The sequence below is a fragment of the Fistularia commersonii genome, chromosome 1 (genome assembly GCF_037954325.1).
Source record: "Fistularia commersonii isolate RoL2024-O1a breed Wild chromosome 1, RoL_Fcom_v1.0, whole genome shotgun sequence".
Classification (NCBI taxonomy): domain Eukaryota; kingdom Metazoa; phylum Chordata; class Actinopteri; order Syngnathiformes; family Fistulariidae; genus Fistularia; species Fistularia commersonii.
In genome coordinates this window covers 6,205,460-6,228,964 of record NC_141284.1, presented here as the reverse complement: position 1 = coordinate 6,228,964, position 23,505 = coordinate 6,205,460, and the positions used below count along the sequence as shown (strand labels likewise).

General features: G+C 42.6%; 2 protein-coding genes across 5 annotated transcripts in view; one reads left to right on the top strand and one right to left on the bottom strand.

Moving 5' to 3' along the window:
• Positions 1 to 1,474: 1,474 nt before the first annotated feature.
• On the bottom strand, positions 1,475 to 7,980 carry polr1b (RNA polymerase I subunit B). Its single transcript, XM_086146135.1, has 15 exons — positions 7,469 to 7,980; positions 6,637 to 6,804; positions 6,420 to 6,566; positions 6,203 to 6,335; positions 5,698 to 5,834; positions 5,391 to 5,614; positions 5,141 to 5,312; positions 4,675 to 4,846; positions 4,303 to 4,584; positions 3,960 to 4,093; positions 3,707 to 3,877; positions 3,166 to 3,322; positions 2,878 to 3,074; positions 2,551 to 2,801; positions 1,475 to 2,454 (listed from the first exon to the last, which is right to left on the bottom strand). Exons 1-15 carry the CDS (start codon positions 7,640 to 7,642, stop codon positions 1,572 to 1,574), a joined length of 3,402 nt encoding a protein of 1,133 aa, XP_086002261.1. The 5' UTR covers positions 7,643 to 7,980; the 3' UTR covers positions 1,475 to 1,571.
• Positions 7,981 to 11,100: 3,120 nt separating this feature from the next.
• The window catches only part of st3gal3a (ST3 beta-galactoside alpha-2,3-sialyltransferase 3a), a 34,106-nt gene continuing 21,701 nt past the window's right edge, over positions 11,101 to 23,505 (top strand). For all 4 annotated transcript variants that reach the window (XR_015106096.1, XR_015106094.1, XR_015106093.1 and 1 more), the window contains exons 1-4: positions 11,101 to 11,365; positions 16,722 to 16,873; positions 23,097 to 23,139; positions 23,323 to 23,415. Coding sequence is in view for 1 of the 4 variants with exons in the window: in XM_086146112.1 (XP_086002238.1) it covers positions 16,759 to 16,873; positions 23,097 to 23,139; positions 23,323 to 23,415 (251 nt within the window). In the remaining 3 variants the exon portion in view is untranslated. The remainder of the gene's footprint in view (positions 11,366 to 16,721; positions 16,874 to 23,096; positions 23,140 to 23,322; positions 23,416 to 23,505) is intronic.

Here is a 23,505-nt window from a genome sequence, read left to right as displayed (position 1 = left end):
TGTCTAGTTTCTACTGGTCTTTCGGCGACGTGGACGTTGAAGTCAGGAGGAAGTTTGAATTCCTGCATCGATGGTTGTTTCTGCATGTATGAAAACAATACGGTCCTTAACTGCAGCTCGCTGATCAAAAACTTTTTTGCAAATTTTATTTGAACACTGGGGCTGTGGTTTTCCAGCAAGGAGGTCTTTGACCTTTGTCTCATCTGTGTGGATGTTGCATGTTTTCCCTGTGTCTGCATGGTTTTCCACCAGGTTTGCCAGTCTTTTCCCAGAGTCCAAAAACATTGCATTAGATCAGGGGTATCAAACTCATTTTGCTCCGGGGGCCACAAACGGCCTAATTTGATATCAAGGGGGCCGGACCAGTAAAATCATTACCTCGAAGTAACACTAAGTCCAAATTTTTCCTTTGTTTTAGTGTAAAGGAGGTTAACAGGTAAATAATAAAAATCTTTGTCATGAACCGTTCCTCTAAAAAATACATGACGAATTAGTATTAAAAATGAATATTAAAAAACAGATGAAATTACAAAATTACACCCTAAAAATATTGAGTTAAGAGAAAATAGTCACAGTGAGAAAAATTGCCACTAGAATTTATTAGAAAATTGATTGGTAGCATGTATAAAGTTAAATGTTTACAAGGCTATTTTGGTTATTAAATCAATCTTAATTTTGCTTTGTTTTTTTTTTGCTAGCAATTTTGGGTCTTTTATAGAAATAATTTTAACAATGTCAGTGGACCTTTATTTGAGTCATTTTTTTAAATTTTGAAGGAAAAAATACATTGCTAAGTTACTTTTTCATTTTTTCCCTTGCCCGTTTTCTTTTGAGAACCCCTATATAATACCCCCAGATGCGAGAAAAAGAGATTTGATTTCAGGCAGGGGACCACAAAATATTGTTCAGAGGGCCGCAATTGGCCCACGAGTCTGACCCCTGCATTAGGCACATTGGAGATCTGAAATTGTGCCCAGATGTGGATTAGTGTAATGTGTGAATGCTTGTATGTCTCTTCACATGTGAACAAGGCTGGATGGGGTAGGCTCCAACCCTGACTAAAGAATAAGCAGTAAAGATAATGAAGAACCCTGGGCCGATTCTGACAGGGTGCCTTTCAATGTGGAGTTTGCATGTTCTCCTTGAGTCTGCGTGAGTTTCGCCGGGTTCTCCGGTTTCCTCCCGCAGACCAAAAACACACAGCAGTTTCATTAGAAACAACTGAGAAAATTGCTCTGATGTGTGAATGAGAGAAAGGTTGTTGAATAGGATAAGTGGCAGACGATAGATGTATAATAAATGAACTCTTAGCATGAAATTCCAGCCTTGAGATGCTGAAATTCATGCACTTTTGTGTGCATCCACCCGGGGCCTCTGGGAGCAAACTTTCTACAGTTAATTGTATTCACTCAGAATACACCAACTGAGGAACTGACTGTCGCGGCACCAGAAGATCAACTCAGCGGGAAACTGGTCAGGTAATTCTTTTTTTATTAAAAATATAACAATCTTCATTTGACAAGGCCATTTCCTCCGTCGTCCCTCCTATAACCCCCCCCCCAACCAGATGGTCACTTTACGTCCAGTTTGACTTTTATATTCATGGCGGCGAGCTCGGCGACGAAGTATCTGAACACGTACGGGACGGACACGGTGTCGATGGATTCGCTCTTGTTGCACAGGAGGCAGATGGTCTTGCGGTGGCGCGTGGCTGACCAGTACGGCGGCGGCTTCTCCAGGAGCGGAGAGAGCAGGCTGCCGCAGTCGAGGCACACCTGGGCCACCGAGCGGTCCGAGCAGTTGAAGAGGCGGTCGTGGAGCAGGAAAGAGGCACCGTGGGCCAGCAGGGCGTCCCGTTCCATCTCCCCGAAGCGGATCCCGCCCTGGACGTTCCTCCCTCCCACCGGCTGGTTCGTCACCTTGTCCCGCGCCCCCGTGGTCCTCACCTGGAACTTGTCCGACACCATGTGGCGCAGCCGCTGGTAGTACACCACCCCGATGAAGATGTCCGCCTCCAGCTCCTGGCCGCTCAGGCCGCTGTAGAGCCGCTCCGTGCCGTAGTAGTTGTAGCCTCCGGCGCGGAGCGTCTCCCCGAAGTACTCCAGGGCCGAGTTCTTCTCAGAGAAGTTAAACGGCGTGGCGTCGTAGCTCAGGCCGTGCAGGGCGCCTGACTTGCCCGCCATGCTTTCTATGAGCATCCCGATGGTCATGCGGGAGGGGAAGCCGTGCGGGTTGAAGAGGATGTCCGGGGTCATGCCGCTCTCGGTGAAGGGCATGTCCTCTGTGGGCCACAGCCGGCTCAGGATGCCCTTCTGGCCGTGGCGGCTGGCAAACTTGTCGCCGATGGTGGGGTTCCGCGGCACCCGCATGGTGATGCAAACACGCTTGAGGCGGCCCGAGCCGCCATCGTTGCTGCAGACCTTCACGTTGTCCACCACGCAGGTCTCCTGGCTCCTGGGGAAAAGAGAAGGACGGGAGTATGAAGGTACTTCGCTTATTTCATCTGACATTATTTCAAATTGAAAACGGACGCCGTGTGCGGCTCTTTACTTGTAGTAGATGACGGAGGTCTGCCCGGTGTTCAGGTTGGTGTAGCAGTAGTAGGGGTCGCCGTGCTTCAGTGTGGATCCAATGAAGGGCAGCCCATCCGCATCCAGTTTGCCGCTGACCTTGGGGTCGCCTTGCTTGATGCCGAATACCACGGCGTCTTCCCCCCGCACCTTGTCAGCCAGGTCCACCAGCTCGGTCTTGTAGATGCTGCCGTGAGCGAAGCCCCTCTCCCACGACGACTTGTTCACGATCTGCGGGCCGAGGTGTCTTTCAGGAGGTTGCGTGTGAAAAGGCTTTTGCTGATTTATTTGTTAACTCCACGCTCACCATGGCATCCTCCATGTCATAGCCCGTGTAGGAGATGACGGCCACGATGGCGTTTGTGCCGCTGGGATAGTTGTCTAGACAGTAGTGGTCGTACATGTAGGGCCGGACAAGGGGACTCTGCGGCGTCTGCAGCCGGTACAACTTGTTGTCGGAGCGGGCCAAGAAGGCGAGCAACGGGGTACCCATTGTCTGCTTACCTGTGGGGGGGGGGAGAAAGGAATTGTGGAAATCCGTACCCTGCCAACTCGCAGGCGTCTGCCAGCTCCCCCCAACCCCCATCTGACGTACCCATCTGGCACTGGTACATGTTCCTGGGGCTCTGGTTGTGGTCCGAGTAGGGGATGAAGTTGGCCACCACACTGAGCATGCTGGTTGGGAAGAGCTCCTGGTGCGTGGTCACACCCGGCTCCACCTCATCGGCTGTGACCGCCACGTTAGTGTAAAGCTGCGGCGGTACAAAGGAGACCCGGGGTCAATGGCAGAACGCGGAAACCTTGAGAGACAATTGAGGGTTTTTTTTTTGTTTGTTTTTTTGTTTTTTTTTCCAACATTATTATTTAGCTGGGACTAGAACAGGTGTTACAAATCTCATTTTTCCTTATGCAGCGTTTACTTAATCCACCAGCGAGTGCTGATGTATCAACTCATGAGGCATTGCTGCGCCTGCTCTTTGGACGTGTGAGCGTTGGCATCGACAGATAAGACTCAGACTAAACAATACCTGTTGGTTAACATAGATTATCTCAAATATATTTTCAAACTGATTACAGTGAGACTGAGTCAAATGACCCTTCAATGTGATACAGTCCCCCCTGCCTTCCTCCCTCACCTGCTCTAAGGTGCCTATCAGCTCCTGCTTCCCCAAGGTGATGTTCTGCACGGGCCGAACCATCCGGCAGGGGGTGGTAAACAGGAACAGCCCCGGGTACAAGCTGGCCTTCCCCGTCTTGGGGATCAGAACAATCTCTGTCCAGGGAGGGATCTTTTTCTGCCTCAGCACCTGGGGGGAGCATCACGTCACCATCGGGTTCACTGTAACACACGCGGCGCGCCCCGGTGGCGCCGCTCCACCAGACGCGTACCTTGAAACGGCGCAGCGAGTCAACGACAGCGGCGGCCAGATCGTTTTCTACCCAGCCGACAACAGCCCCGTCCAAGATCACGGGATAACAGTCAGCGATGGGGGCGCCGGGGCGCCCGTCCAATGGAGTCACACCTGACGGGGAAATCCAAACCCGCACAATCACACTCATCTTCTTTTGTAAAAAAAAAGACAAAAAACAGCTAACTCATCACTTCAACTCAAAGGTAAATTTCTTACCCTATAAAATGGTGGTATTTCCTTTTTAATAACTTTATAAAAGTTCCCTAAGGTATAGAAAATACACAAGTGATTTACTGTGATGTAACGTGTGTGGGGCTCACCCAGGGTGCAGAGCAACGCTGGCAGCGCCATGGTGGACCAGGACTGGCACACGATCTCGCAGGGGGCTGTCATGTGGTTCATGAGGCCGCAGGGCTCACCGTCGGGCGTGTGCACCGGACACAGGAAGCCCCACGACTCGGGCAGCAGCTTGCGGACCGTTGTTGTCCTCATCTTGGCAAACGCCGCCCCCCTGTGGATGCAGCGGAAGTGCGACAAGTAGCGGAGGAAGTTGAGCTTGTCGGCGACGACGCACAGGCCGCTGTTCTGCAGCAGGCCCAGACCTGATCACACACAAGGACGCAGGTTAGCTACACAGGAAAATGGCGTCGGCGTCTCCCCCTCCCACTGCCCTGCTCAATGTTGTGTGATACCTGTCTTGGAGCTCAGGTTCCCGGTGGCCAACAGGTACTCAAAGGACTTTGTCAAATCGGACCCGGAGTTGAACATCTTTATCATGTTCTCGGCAGTCCACCCGCCGCTCAGTCTGCTCGCTCTTTTGTCGAAGGACAGCTTCACTGACCCCAGCCAGGCAGTCAATCTCTCCTGCGGACAGCAGCGCCGCGTTTGATTGATTGATTGATCAGAACTCTACAACTCACGGTGGTTTCTCTGGTATTCGTCCGTCTTCCACGCTGTCGGCACTGAATGAGAGGCAGGGTTCGACCTGGACAGCAGTCAATCGAGACCCCATCCAAACAATTGATCACACACACCTACAGACACTTCAGCCTTCCCTTTTTGGATAGCGGGAGGAAGACGGGACAGTCGGGAGGACACGAAGAGGATCCCCTGAATCAAACTTGTCTCGCACCTCCCTCCACAGCATCGAACCCTCACCTTGAGAAACATGAGGTAGAGCTGGCCAGGCGTGAGCACCTCCTGTAGTGTAGTGCTGTCGGGGTTTTCCTCCATGCACTCTTGCTTGGCCAGAGAGAAGAGCTTCCGGGTCATCAGGCAAAGCATGTAGAACTTCTCCATGTCCGACCGCAGGTGGATGCAAACGCACTCGCTGCGGCGGAAATCAAAAAAGGTGGCGTTACGGGCCACGCGGCGCACCCGAAACCTCGCAGCGCGAGCGGGAACCTACTTGAACAGGTAGTTGGCGCACTGCTCGTTGGTGTACCACTCGGGCAGGTACAGCTTCACCCGGAAACGCTCGCCCAGGTAGTTGAGCACCTTGGGGCGGGTGAGGCAGTCCGCCTCCATCACCTGGCGCAGCATCTCCGCCACGCAGTTCTTGTAGAACGCGTTGTCCTCACGGCCTTTGATCAGCTCCTGGTAGATCTGGTAGTCGGTGAAGTCGACCAGCGCCTGAGGGGGGAGGGGACACACACGGCTCAGGGACGCCATCAGATGAGGGTTGGAGGGGACGGCGGGTGACCCGGCAAGGCTACCTTCAACACAAAGCCCAGGGGCAGGAAGAAGAGCTCCTTCTGGTAGATGAAGTTCAGCATCACTGTGCCGTTCTCCAGGTAGTGCAGGTTCATGTTGATGGCGCTGTGCTCGTCCTTCACGCAGCGCATGGAAATACCTTGGGGACACAGGGCACAGGTGATGAATGAGACGCAGCACTTCGGCATTTTTCTAGGAATTTCTAAGACGTTTCAACAACTCCTTGCTGATATTCTGCCATCGGGGTGACTTTGGACTGAATTTCAGGGCGTTTCCCGCAGAGTTTTTCGACTGTCATTTCTTACTATCCTACAAATCCGTCGGAAATTTTATGCAATACGTTGTTGACTTTGAGTGGTGGACTGGTCAATTTTTGAGGCTGGCCGTTATGAGCAAAATAAAATCGGTACAACAGAAGAAATATTTCAGGGGCAAAAAAATTGATTCCCTTAGACTTGATACAAATGGTGACTTTAGAAGCATACAGAAAGGGTCTTCGTAACATACCGTACTCAGTGTATCCCTGACCCCTGCCCTTCCACTTGGGTCTGCACAAGGCGATGGGATAGTTCCTCCTTGGCATGATCAGCATGCGGACCACCTTCTCCATGCCGTTGACGATGAAGTACCCGCCCATTTCCTGAGAGATGAGACACCGATTACTGTTGGGACGCACTGTGGCGGACTCACCCATGGGTTTGCTGGTGCTGCACACGCCTCCAACCTCAGCCTCTTCATGGTGCTGGACCAGCTGCCTGGGGGTCATACCGTGCAGATTGCACAGCTGGGACTTCACCATGATGGGCAACTGGCCCAGGGCCTGCTTGATGATGCCTTTGGGGATCCCGTTCACCGACCAGCTGACGTCCGCCTGCCACGACAAAAAGATGGGTGGGTTTAAGTCGTCTCAGGCAGGCTACCACAGTTCAGCTAACACTTACCACTATCTTGCCCTTGTACGAGCACTTCCTCCCTCGACATTCCGCCGGGAACACCTTCGTCTCCACACACACGCTGCCTTTGGAGACCACCGGGTTGAAAATGGCAAGGTCGACGAAAGCTAGGGTGATCCTGTCATTTCTTGAGGTGAACTCAATGGGCTGGATAGCCTTGAGAGATAAAAGAAATAATACAACGCATGGATATCTTATTTGCAAAAAAACTACAACAGTAACCATTCTAAAAGCAAACTCATCATCTCGACCAAGAGCTTCTTTCAATATTTAATGTATTTCGATGTCAGATCAGTGATGCTGAGGTTTGGACATCAGATAAAACATTTACAAACGTTATAGGACTATTAAAAATATATAAACATGTGGAGATTGTGACTACGCCCCAAAGAAACAGGCTAACTTCAGGTAAAATTCATAACGTATGGCCACATTTTCTTTTGAACGTCTCACACCTTTATATTTCAAAATTTCGTGTTAGTTTTTATCATAAATAATCGTTAATCTTGCTGTTTCAGTGTTAACATTTCACATCAGAGCTTTACAAACCAAGCCCATAGGACGGTCTTGTGTGCCGTCGCTCTAATAGTTAAGGTAACGGGAAACTAGGATTTTTTTTAAATGAAAGGAGTTTGTCAGTAACACGCGATATAAGGCATACAAAATTTAAGTTCGACACATTTAGGCTCAGTAAAGTCAGATTTCTGCACATTAACTATAATTGTTCATGCGGGACAAACGCTCCGGTGTCGACGGAAGGACACATGAAAACAGATTAGCATGAGGTCCGGTGATGTCGAAGGACGACGGGCACACCGACCTGCACCAGGCGGCCGAGCCCGTCGCCCACAGCCTGGTTGAAAGACTCGACATGGGCCCTTGTCAGGTCCTGCACGGCGCCATTCTGAGTCTTTTCCAGGGCACCGAATCCGGAGCTCAGGTTTTTCAGGCTCGGGGCCGTCGGCAGTTTGCTCCATTTGGTCGAAAAGTCCATGCTTAGCTCGCCGGTGCACGCACCGGCTTGTTTACCGCACGTGTGTGCTGACACAGGAAGTGCGTCTGTCTTGTACCGGAACTAGGTGAGTGTCTGCTTCCGCCTCCCCTTCTTCCTCTTCTTCTCAATTTTCCATCGTCACCAGTTTCCTTCTCAAGAGATGCTATAACATTTGGTTTATTTTTAAGCAACAAAAGATATGAAGAAATTTCAATGTTATTTTAGGCCTAACCAAGTTCTTCATTCACGAAAACAGAATGCAAAAGTGTTCCCCCTAGTTTACGTTCTTTATAAACGATTTTGAATTATATAAAAAAATCATTAAAACTTAAGGAAAAAAAAAATATATATATACAGTTTAATGTTTGAGATTCCTTGTGAACCACCAAGTTAAATACATGTTATATTCCCCTCGCAGTTTTTTTTAAGAAAAAAAAAAAAAAAAAAAAAAAAAATCTTTTTCTTCTTCTTCGCACCGTGACTATTACATGACTGACACCTAGTGGTCAATTGTCGCTTCCCTCAATTGCCATGGAGGTGGACGAAACTAAACTTAAAAGTAAATTCTATATAATCAAACACATGCAGTAATAATAATGAAATACTAATAATACATTTTCAAAATTAATCACGTGAAGTCAACACTATGGATTACTAAGTTTTAAATTAAATATGAGAATATGCAAATAAATATCATAAAGGTGAAATAACAAAAGGCGCAAGGGGGTGTCTATTTTATTATATTTTCATCCATCCATCCATTATCTACTGTCCATCCAACACTAAGGGTCACAGGCCATTCTGGTGGCTATCCAAGCTTTCGATGGCCGAAAGGCAGGGTGCACCCTGAACCGGTCGCCAGTCAGTCACAGGGCCGCATACGAAGACAAGCAACCATTCCCTCTTGCCTTTTTCCCAATTTTTTCCAATTAACTCTCTACATGTTTTTAGCATGTCGGGGGACCCAGTGAACCCACAGGAAACCCACACAGACACCAGGAGGATATGCAAACCCCATTGTTTTCTCTACTGTGAGATTTAATTGTGTAATTGATATATTGTATTTCCAATGCACATTAAGAGGGACCTCTGAAATATTTTGGGGATACCTTCTGCGGCCAGCCAGGACAATGAGCCATCTGCGTCCTCCTCACTTGCACAGGCTGCCACAGAAATCATACTGATTTTTATTTCATGTTTGAGGGATTTGTGCATAACAGAAAAAGAATTTTAAATTCTATTGCGTTGTATTTAATTGCATATTATAGTATTAGAAGGCTAAGTATGTTTTATTGATTCTATTCTTATCAGATTTTGTCCATGTTATGAATCTGAATCAGAATATTCAAGAGTCCCTATTTAGTTTATGACTGTAGTAGTCTTAGTATGTATCTTTAAAAAAAAAAAAAGTGAGCAAAGAAAAAAGAGCAAAGTCTCTAACATGTGGATTTGTAAACACAACAGTTGAGTGTGTGTTTTGGGTGGGAGGATACACTGTAGACGGGTGGGGAACCAGGAAGGCGTTATATAATCAAGAACCGCCACTGGGTGCTGGTGTGCTTTCCTCAGAGAAAATAAACCCTATCAGCAAGGACAGTATTGACCCCTCTTTCCCCACTTATAACGGGATTAATATGGATTAAATGTGAACATTTTAACACCCCAGCAGGGAGTTGTTCCACATTAACAATGAAATCCGACCCCATGATTCAAATTTACATCAAAATCACACCATACATGCAATAACAAATGCATAAAAGGAGATTTACAGCAAACAGCTTGCATGTTGTGGCTTGGTTAATCAAAGAAAAGCTTTACAGAAATATCTGAAATTTTACCTTTTTAAAGAAAAACAAACAGTTTTTTCAGTGATGGGGATACACATTTAACCCTCAACAAAGCAGTTTTTCTCAAACATGGAATCTGCTTTCATGTCCATAAATACTGAGAGTCTCCTTTGTGTTTTGGGAGACAAAATAAGTCGATAATGAGGAAAAACTGCCACTCAAAAAACAATTTTGATTATTTTGCATTTAAATGTCAAAACAACCTGGAAAGTTTCACATTTATGAAATGTGTACTCTTCTTTGTAAAAATAAATCAATAAAAGAAATCAGCCTATCGTCATTCTTGCTATCCCTTTCAAAAAGCGAAAGAGTATTTATAGATCCAGAGGCTGATGTCATGCAGGAGGTCCATTATTTGTGCCATTCCATCTGAACGGCATCTGTTCTCATCACTGATGTGATAGATGCAAGAGATGTATGTTCCATTCAGTACCTTCCCATATATATTCTATATTCACTTGCAGTGGCAGATCCCATAAATAACACACACTCTAAATTGATTGAAGGGATTCTGACAGGCTGTATTTCTTTATTCATGATTGTCTAGTAGCATTACCATTATATTCTTCCCTGCAGTTTTAAAATTAGAAATATATCTAGAGAGAGAGAGAAAGTATATATTCACGTGAATTGATGTTTATTGCCATAATAGCAATTCAAGACCATCAACTTTATATGACATAACTGTGATGATCGTGTTTTTTTGAGGGAAAGAGGGAAGTAGCTATGACTGAAGTACCCAACTCTCACTACACTAAGTGTAAGTGTGTGTGTTTTATCCATTTCCAGTCATCATGACTGGTGCACAGTGATTCAGGTCAGGGTGTGGCTGCTGTCCCTAAACTAGGAAAAGTTCATTCAAAAGTAAAAATTCATTTGTGAAAATGTAAAATAAATCACTCTGGCTGGCCCTATCCTGATAGGAGGTTTGAGCAGGAACAATAGTGTGGCAGCTGAAGTGAACGCCAACCAAACCTCCAATATAATCAAAAACAATCTGACCCTCTTGTTTGCCAGATAGATAGATAGATAGATAGATAGATAGATAGATAGATAGATAGATAGATAGATAGATAGATAGATAGATAGATAGATAGATAGATAGATAGATAGATAGATAGATAGATAGATCCATCTGCAACACTGCAGTTATTGGAAATGTATGTCAGTGTTGACTCATTCAGTGGTAAGAATGTGTGTGGATGGTGGTTTATGTATGTTATTTCAGCGATGGTGAAAGTGTATTTTTCTATTTATTTTATTTTATCTTGTATTAATGTTCTTCATTTTGTTTATTTTTCATTACGCTGATGGGGTGGGTGAGTGAGAGGAGGTTGGTAGGGGGGGGGTCTGTTTTTTTATTAATTTAATGTTATTTATTGATTTTCTTTCACAAGGAAGTGGTCTCCAGGGTCACTTTCCTTTCCGTTTGAAACCGGTTCGTTTGGACAGATCCGGTACAACCGGCCACAAGTTGACCAAACACGACATTTAATTACACTTTACGGGCCGAGCGTTGGCTTCCAACAGCCGCGGACACCTTGGATACCAGGGGTCCCCGAGCCAAGCGTCTACAGAGTTTGGCGTGACGTCTCCGTCCGCAGACAGACAGACAGGCGCGGGCGTAGCGGTTCCGCCACACTGAGGCTGAGCGGACACAGTCGTGGTCAAACGTTACTCCTTCCTCCGCACGGAGAAGACGAAATTAAAAAAAAAAAAGAAATCAAAAAATGCTTACTTAGAATCAGTTCGTCATGATGTCCTCATGTGGTGGTAGAACAGACCAACGCACGTCGGTGACTCGGCGGTCGACGCCGCGGCAGGCAGCATCGACACATCTGAGGTCAACTTGAAATTTAACGGTTTTCGTCCGCCGGTGAGTCCGTGACAGTGGCTTATTTGGTTTATTAGCCTGCTAGTCATGGTCATTTGCCACTTATGTTTTATTTTTTTGTAAATAGCGCCGTCGGGTTTGAACTAGCTCGCCAAGCTTGTGTCATGTGTTAAGAAGCGGGGGATTCCACATTCTTCCCGACCCAAACCGAAGAAGTCGCGGCGGGGCTGTTTTCTAGTTAGCTAATATGCTATATATACATCTTGAGCTAACGGCTATTAGCCTGATTAGTACACACCTTTTGTCGCCGCTCACTCCCCATCGGCCGTTTTACACCCTCTAATTGATCCTAAGTGGATTAATACATAGTCACGGAATAAAACTTAACAGTTTCACCTCGCCTCAACTTTGCATTGGTCAGTAGTTTCACTTCAAAATAACTAAAGGTGTCAATAGTCGGAGGAAAAACTACATTTTATTACAATGCATACATTAAACCTGCATCAGCAGTGTCTAATTTAAAGTGTTATAAATGCGATTGGTTCAAGTGATTTTGGTACTACATTACGTTTTCCACTTTCAACATAATTGAACTCTGCACAATACTATCAGAAAACGGGTAAGTCTTTTTTGATACTGACATACCTGACAACATACGCTTTAGAGTGGAGGCTAAAATGCTAGATACATAATACTGCAAGTACTTTGATCTTTTTTTTTATTTTTTTATTTTTTTTATCACACTAGGCATTTGAATGTCTTGCATGATAAATTTTACCAAGCTTTGCAAGGCTATCTTATTAATGTGAAACTTCAGTAACTGCAAGTTTATCTTGTCATTGACTTAGTTCTGGCGTATTTTTTTAATGTCATTTCCTGCTGATATCTGTGCCCATGTTTTGACAAGTAATTTGTCTGCCACTTGCAAAAAATATCTCAGCCAGACTGTTTCTATTAACAAGAATTCTAGAGTTTTAATGTAGTACCATAAATAGTTAATGATTTGACTACTGGCAGTTGACATGTTGTTGGCCACAGTTGCAAAATTCTCCACCATGAACACGTGGATTTTGACTAATGCATTTTGTTATGTGTACACATAGGGTCAACTTTGCTTGGAAATTCACATGTTGGATACGGAAGACTTTGCTATTAATGTTAATTATTAAAAGGACCCTCGGCCTTTTCTCAGGTAGAAAATGACAGTCCTTTGCTTAGCTGACCTTTGTAATCTATTATCTGGTCATAGGAAAAAAAATGTGTGCTGTTTTTTGCATCATGCTTTTTCATGTTCTGATATGATAAAAAACACTATATTGATCCCCATAGGGGAAATTCTTTTGTCACTGCAGCGCAGCAATGACAATATCAATAAATATGAGTATAAACATAAATAAAAGACAAAAGGTAGAAAAAGACATCCACAAAAAATAGACAGCAAAATGAACAACAAGTATACAAAGAATTTACTCAAGTAGCATATATTTGCACGAAAAAAGAAACAATGTGACAGTGATAGGTGCTTGGATGCCAAGAGTAAAATTGTGTCGTGAATAATTTTATATGAAGGAACTCGATATGAAAGTTTACTTAGCATTTGATACTGAAATAACATACAAGGGAGCTGGCTGCAGAAATCCCCGCTGTCACAAAAACAAACTGAAGAACACAAATCACAAAAATTGGTGGATTTTTACTCTAATGATATGGCCTGCGTTTATAAAAACAGTTATTTTTATAAACTGAGCTGTCTGTCAGGTGTCTGTTTGCCCTTCCCCACCCTGGGAGGGGTAGGGCTTCTGAAACAGCGGGTTTTGACTTGTGTTCGAGAAGAGCCCTTGACTGAGTGTTCCTAAGCAAATGAATAAGAATTGTGGCTGAGTTGTGGAAATTGGTTCACATTTCAGGTTCCTGATAAATTTTCTTCAGACTGGAAGTAGATTTGGAAGGTTTTTTGTGTTTTTGTTCGTCTTTTTGCATAAATGAAAATCTGACAAGCTGTTCCAGCAACGGACGTCTCCTCCATTGTTTTGTGTTGATACACAGCTGCCTGCTGCCATCAGACATCTTTCAAGGAAGTGGTTTGTAGCTAAATTATTTTAAATCAGTACTGACTAAGAGTCATGGGACATTTGACATGTTTTAGGTGAATCTGATGATTATTTCCTTCATTAATTGACTCTTTGCTGTTTGAAACATTTGAAATCTATCAAAATATACCCATATAACAAGTAATACCCACTCTGCTTCATAGTCTGTCTTTTAAATGCATATATACACTACTGATAGTCATATATAGAAAAAATGCACGCAATGCATCCACACATTCAGGGCTGCAATTTGTCAGCAATGGAAAAGGAGGCATGGCATATTGGGGAAAAAAAGCCATGAATATTTTTAAGATGTAGTAATTGTAATAATTTTCTAAAAAAAACTGATATTTATAATCAAAATGAAAGTATCTGAGAAATTCTGTGCAGTTGGTGCAAAAATTGCAAAGTGAAAGGTGCTTTCATTCTTGTAGATGAGCCGCATTCTTTTTTTCCCTTGTGAGAGGAAAGCCAGCCCCCCAACCCGCCCACCAAAAAAAAGTTTGGTCGTGCCAACAGCAATAGTGAGAGAATGTCGGTACGATGTGTCTCCTGAATAGGACAAAGATTAGGGGAAAGAATAAGTTCCAAAAGTACAAATACTTATACCAAAAATACATCTCTGTCCGCTCGGTGTGGTTTGGCTCAGGTTGTCAAGTGGCCATGAAGTAATAGAAATGTTAGTGTTTCCATCCATGGCAGAGGACCACGCTGAGGAGTTCTTGAGCGAAATACCAAGCCCCTGTTATTGCTTCCGATGTTGACGTACATTTGTACAACGATGGGCATGTTAGCATGTTGGCCCCTTGTTCATTGCTCAGCACCTAATGCCAACTGTGTGTGTGTGTGGTTGTGTTTTATGCCTTGAGCTTACCACATAAGTGCTATGTAAATGCAGCGCTTTTACCATTTAGTTTTAAAACGTGTTTGAACTTGCAGTTGAAAGTACAGCTCTGCAGACCAAGTGACATTTGCTGGCATCTTGCTGTTACTTGAAATGTGTTTTATTTGGAGGGGCCCTTTAGATGTCCTTTGTAGCTGATCAGGGCAACTTAACATGCATTTACAGCCCAGCTCTACCTGTTTGGTGCTGCAGCAAGGATAGTATAGATCTAAGAAACAAGTTAAAGCTTAAAAATCATGTGTTAATGTGCTGTACTTTTACAGCGGTGAGAGTTCATGATTGTGGAGACTGAGTATACAGAAACACACTTACCATCCATGAATGTGCAAGCCATTGTTTAAAGGGACAATAATTCACAGAAAAAGAACCTCCTTATGTAAATGTAAATGTTGACATCTTTGCATGTGCAAATACGATTGAATGTAGTGGTGTTGAAAGTCAAATATAAAACTCTATGGACTTTTAATATTGAAAAGTTGTCTGGAAAAATCTTCTCAATGGCCCATCTTTTTGTATAGCTCTGACTTTTCTGACAAGATATCATAAAGTGAACCTTTAAAGAGATGGTCTTGAACAAACTAGTATTTCTTAAAGACCCTCACTCATTCTGTCATAGCAATAAGCCATGGATGTGTAGTTCAAACTGCCTCGTGTTACATAGAGGTCATGATATGAGTTTTAGGACTGAAAATGTCCTTTGTGTGCATAAACAAAATTTCACAATTAGAAACACACTGAGCGACACTCCTTTCGACAACAAACCAGCTGCTCTCTAAAGACAGCTGCCCATCGAAAGTCTGAGGAACCTTCATGAGTTAGTGTCATGAGAGGCTTCCTTTAGAGAACATTAGTTGGCCACTGAGCCATGTCCAAACTATCAGACACTGTTCAACCAAAGAAGAATTTGACATACCTAGTAGATCTTGTCCAAGTGAACCAGAGAACCACAGTTGCAGATAAATGGTTTTGTGATTGGAGTTATTGAGTAAATCATTTCTAGCTTGCTGTTGGAGCACTCATGCCAAAGGGGCGGGGGTAAACATTATTATTCCTGAATATACAGACTTGTTAGTCTGACACACTACAAAAACAAACAAGTAACAGACAGTAGTCAGGAGATGTGGTTTGAAGAAAAGGATTTTGTTTGTAGTTCATCAGCTTACTGGTTATCAACATGTGTTAATATATCCACCTGTTCATGAGGCTGACGCCCATTCCTTGAAAGCTATCAGCTGTTTTGCTGTTTTAAAGTCCGGAAATAAATGTATGTGTATTTTTTTCTAGGCTGTGATGGTTTCTACTTCAAGTGCAAAATAAACTGAGAGGCCCTGCAGAAATGTTAATGAAGCGTTTAGTTCATTAGTAAGTAAGCATACAATTAAAGCAGAAATCTGAAATTCTGAAATGTTTTTTTACACACCAATGAAAAGATTATGTTAAACTCTCTTATTGGAGAGATACAGTTGCTTATCCACCTCACAGCCCACCCTACAGAGAAAACTAACTTTCAACATTTATATCCTTTTTGATCAGATATTAATGAAGTGCATTATTACCATATGAATAACCCCTGTGGCCCCTCTATATAAATCTGCTACACTTGGCAGAATAAGTAAGCATAGCTAGTACAAGGTGCCGTAATTGGTCTCCGCTGTGTATATCACTGCAAAAATGAATTAACAGATTTTTTAAATTAATTGTTGCCGACTGGGAAAGAAAATCCACCCGTTATTTATTCAAATCTGAAAATCTTTAGTCTAAAGCGTAAGTGTACAGCTCATTGTACGAGAAAGAATAAAATATTGTTAACTGCAGTTAATGACTATAACCTTGACGCGTAACCATCGTGCCCAAGAGCCATGCTCAAACAGTGATGATTGTAAAGGCCTCTGTCTAGACAAGGCATTTTATGGGTGCTGTCAGTGAAATCTGAGTCATATGAAGGTTTTTGTCTGTAATTGATTATTATTAACATCTTTATAATATAATTTTGCTGCACTAAGCGATAAGTTATTCATGTGAGCTGCAATTCACAGATTATTACATCATTTACTTTGTTGAGCTCTTTCCGTCACCCTCAATGTTCCCCTAAATTGACAGCGCGCTGTGCAAATTCCAAGATTGACACCTGAGGCAACTTGTTTACCTGAGTGCTGGTTACATACCATTCGCCGATTGGAATGTGAACCAGATCCAGCCGGTTGCAATTCAGAACTGTAAAATCCCAAGGGGAAGAAAGCAGATGCGCTGGGTATCTGGAATTGACCGAGAGAAACTTAAATGAGAAGATCATTACAAATGAAATCACGGCTGATGAAATACATGCGTTTTGGAGGGGATGGGCATTGAGTGATCTGCCATGTCTTGAGAACACATTTAACCAGTTTATCCTTTGCCCTCACAGGATTCGGCCAGGGATGTGCCATGTTTGGTAGCCTGAGATGAGAATGAAATCCAGTCGTAACCTCCTCCTGATCCTCTGCTCCACGCTGGCCCTGGGGTTTCTTTACTTCTCCTCTGGGAGGGTCAGCCTGCGGGGCTGGGGCCAAAAATCATGTGAGTCTCTTCCGTTTGTGAATGCAGTGATGAACGTTATCAATGTACTACTCATTGACAGGTGGAACTTTCTAAATGTTAGTACTTTCTACAAGGAAGTAAACGACAACCATATTTAAGCTTATAGGACACATGAGTTTGCTGCAGCACATGGACACAGACCAAATCCATTCAGTGCAATGGAAGGTTCCAGATTAGTCCAAGGGAACACACGGGAATACATTGCCTCCTTTTTGGCCAAGACAGGTCTCCAGAGTCAGCTTAGCTCAGGGTGGCAGAAAGAATTCACTAGGAGATACTTAAGGATTTCTCAGCTGACTGAATAATGCACCCATGCAGAAACTTTATTCTCAAAAGATCACCACTTAAATTGCATTTACTCAACAATAATACAAGAAAAAAATCAGTCATCATGATATGCGTTGAGAAAGCATACATTTTTTTTGAGTTTACATGAATGTTTGTGTTTTAATCTGGACCAGTTTTATACGGTTCTCCCTTAGCTGGGACTTGTATTGATTGCATCACAATGCCTAGTTTTGCTATACAGTAGGAGGATTCTAGTAGGCGGTCTTGGTGCTCAAGGAACTAATATTAACAAACAAATAAGGGGTCTCACATTGTGGGAAAGAGGAAGTGGTCTTTTGGGACATAGGGCAAACCGGACGGGATGGAATTCCCTGTAGATGGTGAAAGGGAATAGATCCAAAACTTTTCTTTCCGTGTCACACTGAACAAAGAGCGGCTTTTCTGTGAGGGTCACATGTCCAATCTTTGTGATCTTATACCTTTTGGAAGTTTTAAGAAACCTCAAAAATTGAGAGACATGTCCTTGCTCCCAACTGTGACATGCTCTCCATCTTGCAGGTTGATTGAAGACTCTAGATTGCCTCCAGGTGGGAATGAGAGTGAATTGCTCTAAGTCTCTGTACATGGCAGTGTGTTTTTCGGGTGCCCGGTCCAGGTTGAACTCTTGGCCAATGGCAGCTGTGATTGGCAGGCTATTCAGTGCAGTGTCACAAATCATGAATTATATTACTTCACCCGATGGGTTTCACACTATACATATAATTATCGCGTTGTTATGTTGTACGTTGTGCTTCAGGCTTAAGTTACAACAGCAACCGGAAGCAATAATTATTTTGGTAAAGGGGAACGAAAATACCAAAACCTAATGTGTTGATGTTAATTGACATTAATTAACATCGATTTTGCACATAAGTCATCAGTATGTGATCATGTTTTCCAGGAAACTCACTTGTGATTTTCCTTTTTTGGCTGACACTTTTTGTGTGTTTTTAGCCATGTCTTCATATCTAGTCTCCCTCATCCCTCACATCTTTAGCACACACCCGTGTAAAGTAATGTGAGCATCGAGTTCTTGCTCCAGTTGAACCTCTAGGAGAAAGAGTCATGGAAATGCATCATGGGAAAATTCAGCTGGGGGCGTGCTGAGAAATCTTGCAAGCCATATACAGTTTGTTTTCTGACCAGATGAGGGAGCCAGTCAACTGACTTAAGGTGCAAGATGTTGAATGAGCTTTCTGAAGAGATTTCCTTACAGCTTTGTAGAATGAATTGCAAAGAGAGTTACTGTGTGGTCAACTGGGCATTTTTATTGATTCCCTTCATCTCTCCCAATTGTTTCTTAAGATGATTTTTTTTCATTTTTCAGACAGTCCTAAAACAAGAACATCTAAATCAGTGTAAGAGACCTTGAAATTGAGCAAGATGTTAAGAATGTGATCTGAGAATCCCAATTAGTATTGGTGAACGTTTCAATTTGAAGTGCCAGGATATTGTGGGTTGGTTCTTTATAGGTTACTTGGTCTTGTTGAATACAAGAAGCAAATATAATTACAAAATATCTATATCCCTCAATAAAAGAATACAGTAAGTATCGTTGAATTGTATAGCTTGATGTAGTTATTTAAAAGCTCCTGAATTTTGATTCATGATGTTAAACCTTTTTACTGTAGACAGTAAAGAACTTACAGATTTACCATTCTGTTTTTCCTTCTGAAACTAAATGAAACCAAACTTTAAAATAATCACAATTATAGTTATTGTTTCTTCATCAGAAATTTCTTAAGTATAAAGAATTATTGGATACTGCTTTATTTGTTTGATCAATTTATCTCTTATTCAAAGGATTCAAAGCCTTTTATTTTCATTACAGAGTGCAACAAAATTTGGAGATAGCAGCTCTCAGGTTCAGTGTAATCAAAAAGAGACACCAACAACATTAAATGGCAGGACACAACAATACAATAATAGCAGCATCTCTGGGTTAGAGACTTAAGATAGAAAAAAGTATAAGACAAAAAATATACAATAACATATTGCAGAATAAATAGATAAATATGCAGAAAGAAAAAAGTAAAAAACTGGAAAGTGGAAAAATAACCCTGTAGGTATGTAGGTGTGTGCGTTCCTCAGAGTTACAAACACGCAGCATTTTTTATAGATGTCCTCAAGTGATGGGACACAATAACCGATTTTTTGGGCAGTATTTTTGGTCCTCCACAATGCCTTTCTTTCTGCTAGATGTGGTTATTAATGTCTTAAAAAATGTAATGTATAGTGGACAGTATCTCTGCCTGTCACGCGGTAGATCAGGGTTCAATTCCTTGACGGGGAGGAAATAATCTCAGGGGCTGCGTGGCGGTAGGCAGAGCAATCGTCCTGGTTCGATTGCTGGCTCCTCCTAGTGTGTCGAAGTGCTGTTGAGCAAGACATTGAACTGTGCTGGTGGATGGCAGCCTACTAAACTCATGGTTCATCCATGTTGAGTTCATTCCTGACAATTAATTTCCTCACAAGGGATTAATAAAGGATAAGTCATCATAATAATGTGACAAACAATCATAAGAGGGCTATTGCGCTGTATTATTTATTTTATATGTATTGTGTCATTTCAAGGCACTTAAAAAAAACCTAGTCAATTTCATTGCCTGATAAAACTGCAGAGTGCTTATCCCCTTCCATATTGTGCATCGGCCTATTTCTGGACTATATCAGGTGTCGCCCTAAACCAGATTATCAGCTTACTTGACATCCTGGACCCTCCAAAAAGAGAAATGGGAGCAGCTAATCAAAAAGGGCATTGCTTAGTTTCTCCGACTTGTCGATGGCAGTTTTATAACAGAATTCATGTTCAGGTCCAGATTGTCCACAAGCCGATCTCACATTCCAATTCCAACTCCTCATGTTTAGACATGGAAGCCGAGAAATCCACCGGGAAATTGTTTGGCCTTTATTATTCACTTGATTTCTCTAGTTATGGAGCATGGTCTGTAATCTCTTCAGAATGCTGCTTTGACTCAAACGAAAAGAAAATTACTTTTTCACCTCGGGCTAATCGGCATTTGCTAGCAATTTGGGAAATGGCTGGATTGGTCGTTTTTACACTGGCGGCTCCGAATAAAGGCCTCGCTCAAAGTTCATAGAAGAGTTGCTGAAGCTGAAGCTGATCGTCTGCTGAAGTTGGGGCTTGTTTAGAAAATTGTGTGTTAAAGACAGCCAAGCAACTGTTTGTGTTTTAGCACATTTGATCTGAAAACATTTGTATTCCAAACAATCCCAGCTGTTAACTAATCCCTTTAAAGGTCATTTCGTCATTGCATGTTTGTGGCACCGTGATGCTGACGTTGGAGGATGCAGCACGGCCCTTGGATTCTCATCTCCACTGCATTCATTGTGTAAAATGTCACCATTTTACAAATTATGACCTAACACAAAGCAGTTAATCTTCCAAAGAGGACAGTACTGTGTATTATAACAGCCTATAATCGAAACTCCCAAACACTTCGCACTCATAAGTGAATGGTAGTGACTCCTACCGGGATATGCTCTGTCGGGCAGATCAACAACAAGGGTGTCTGTTTGACATGCGTGTCAAATGGCTTGGCTTGTTTAACATGAGACAATGTGGAAATACCAGAACCAAGCAGAAATGCTGAGGTTATTGCTTTCGCCTTCACCAGTAGAGGCAGCTATGTTGACAGGCAAACAGCTTTGTTTGCGCCCAGGTATAATTTTCAAATAGACCACCTGGATCTAACTGCCGTGAAGAAGGTTCTTCACACGCAGCAGGATGAAGTTGGGTATAGATTCCAATTGATGCTGCGTTTCATTGCCTAAATGACATCCGACTGTTTGTTTTTTTTTAGCTGCATAGTATATGCTTCACAGTGAACAGACTAACAAATGTGCAAAGGGCCACTAATGGACAATTCTACGTTGCAGACACAGATGCGGGTAGTATTTTCCCCGTGGGACGAATAGTAAACTCAGGTATAGACTCACTGCTTGGCCACATCCAATTCAGTACGCCCATGCTGGTCATTTTGGTCAGGACCAACACGCCTTATACACAGACACGACATGGATTTCCGCAAAGTACTTAAAAGTGTTAAAGGTACAGGAAGCCTGATTTCCCGGGAAAATTGGACATTAATGGGATGTGAATAAAACCAAATCCAACTAAGACAGCCACTAATGAAACGCAATGAAATATTTCCTGTACCTTTATAAATGGACCAAATCCATGACTCCTTACTAGTCCATCGTTCTCCAAACGAAGGATGATGAAATATTACAATATTTATGAATATTTCAGGCATGGATCAAAGCTCAGCGGCATGGATTGATTAATTACTTATTTATAATTCATTTAAGTTTCATCTATGATATCAATATGTATATGCATTTATATTTAATATACAATAATTTGTGTGTGCGTGTGTGTGTGTGTGTGTGTGTCTGCGTGTGTGTGTGTGTTTATAAATATACACATACAATATGTGTGTGTGTGCATGTGTGACACACATCAATACCTTTCATTTAGTAAATTAATACGGTTTTAATGAAAAAAATCCATTAGTAAATCATGCTGACAAGAAAATTCCTTAACTTCTATTGAACCACCGATACATTCAGTTTTTGGATTTTCTCCATCTGAAAAAGTCGAATCTGTTTCTCCATATTTTTTTTGCCACAAGCTCTGGGCTCTATTCAACACTTAAATAGACGATAGTCTAAGACCCGGTTCTTCTTTGTAAAGATATGAAATCGAAACCCCCACAAAAATTCTGAAGACCAAGACTGGGTTTCAATTTTGACTGTTTGAAGCTTTGTCCAGTTAGAAACCTCGGCGGCGGCAGCTTTATCATATCAGGCTGATTTCATTGTCTCTATAAGCCAGTATTGTATTGAACTTACATGCCCTTTATAAAAGGTGCTCAAAATGTGTTATTCATATATACACACACACATCAGAAGTATTGCCCTTTGTCATCCACTCTTTGATGGCTAAAGGGAAGATCTTGCAATAGCCATGGATTTTTCAAACACTCGGCAGCATTTGTTTCTCATATACCTTTTTCAGTCTTAAGAAGAAATCCTGCAGTTTAAAACTCTCAGACAGCGCATCATCAGGATCATGTTGTAATCTAACACTGTTGTATGTGTGTGTTTATGTTTTGGAAATATTTGTCACACGTCAGTACACACAACCTCACATAACATCACCTGCTGAAAATAATTGCCCAAGTCATTATTTGACAAAAATTATTTTTTTGTTGAAATCAACTCGTCATTCAATGTATGGCCCAGTTTTTTGTGTTTTCTGAAAAACCGTAACAATGACATAGGCCATTATTTTAAGAAGGCAACGGTATATCTCCAGATGAGATCAGCGCTGACAGTGCTCATCAAAAACCAGGGCTAGGTTTTTTTAAATGTTTCCGTGCATCTTTTGCATCAAAAAGCTTAAAATTTGTCATGTAAAAAAAAACAATGTTTTGAAATGTACTGTATTAAGGGAAAGTTTTGTTTAACTGACATTTATACAAATGGGCTGCAGCTTGTGCAGAATCAAGAACAGTCATGCAGGAGAGGTGCATGTTTGTGCATTAGTTGCATGATTTATGTATTTATTTACACATAATTTTTATTTTATTTTAATGTTTTGTCACCACATCTAACCCGTTTCACTCCTGGTGGGTGAAATGTGTGTTCATTCTCTTCAACTGACACATTCCCAAGACGTTTAAAGAATTACCTTTTTTTTTTTTCCAGCGGCCTCATGACATTATTTAGCTTTGCTAATTTGCTAAATTGTATAATTTCCTTCAATGCTGGAAACGACTGAATGAACCTGCCTCGACAGGAACCTTCGGACCCCATTTTTAATAAGACGATTTCACTGTCTGTTTTTTAGTGTATGACAAGCAAGGATTCCTCCTGAAGCTTGATGCTCCCCTGTGAGTACATATTTTAACACACATTTGCACAAACATTCTCTTCCCGCTAAGTCTTTTTTGTTGTAGTTCTGTTGGTGGGCTTTCTGGCATGAGCGGCGGGTCGTCATGTCAAATGCTCCCTGCTGGTGCTCATTTGCTTGCACTGTACGTATCCAGTGATTCCAAACTCGGTTCTTCCTGCAGGCCGTTGGAGCTGATGTACAAGTACAGCAATCTCAGTGATGGAGCTTGTAAGCCTGGCTTTGCGGCTGCCAAGATGACTGCTATTTATCCAAAGTAAGAATCTTTTCGTACACGTTTGAAAGGCCCGAGTAAGTATAAACATCTTAGATATTTGACTCTGAAACTGATCATCTAGATTTTGGA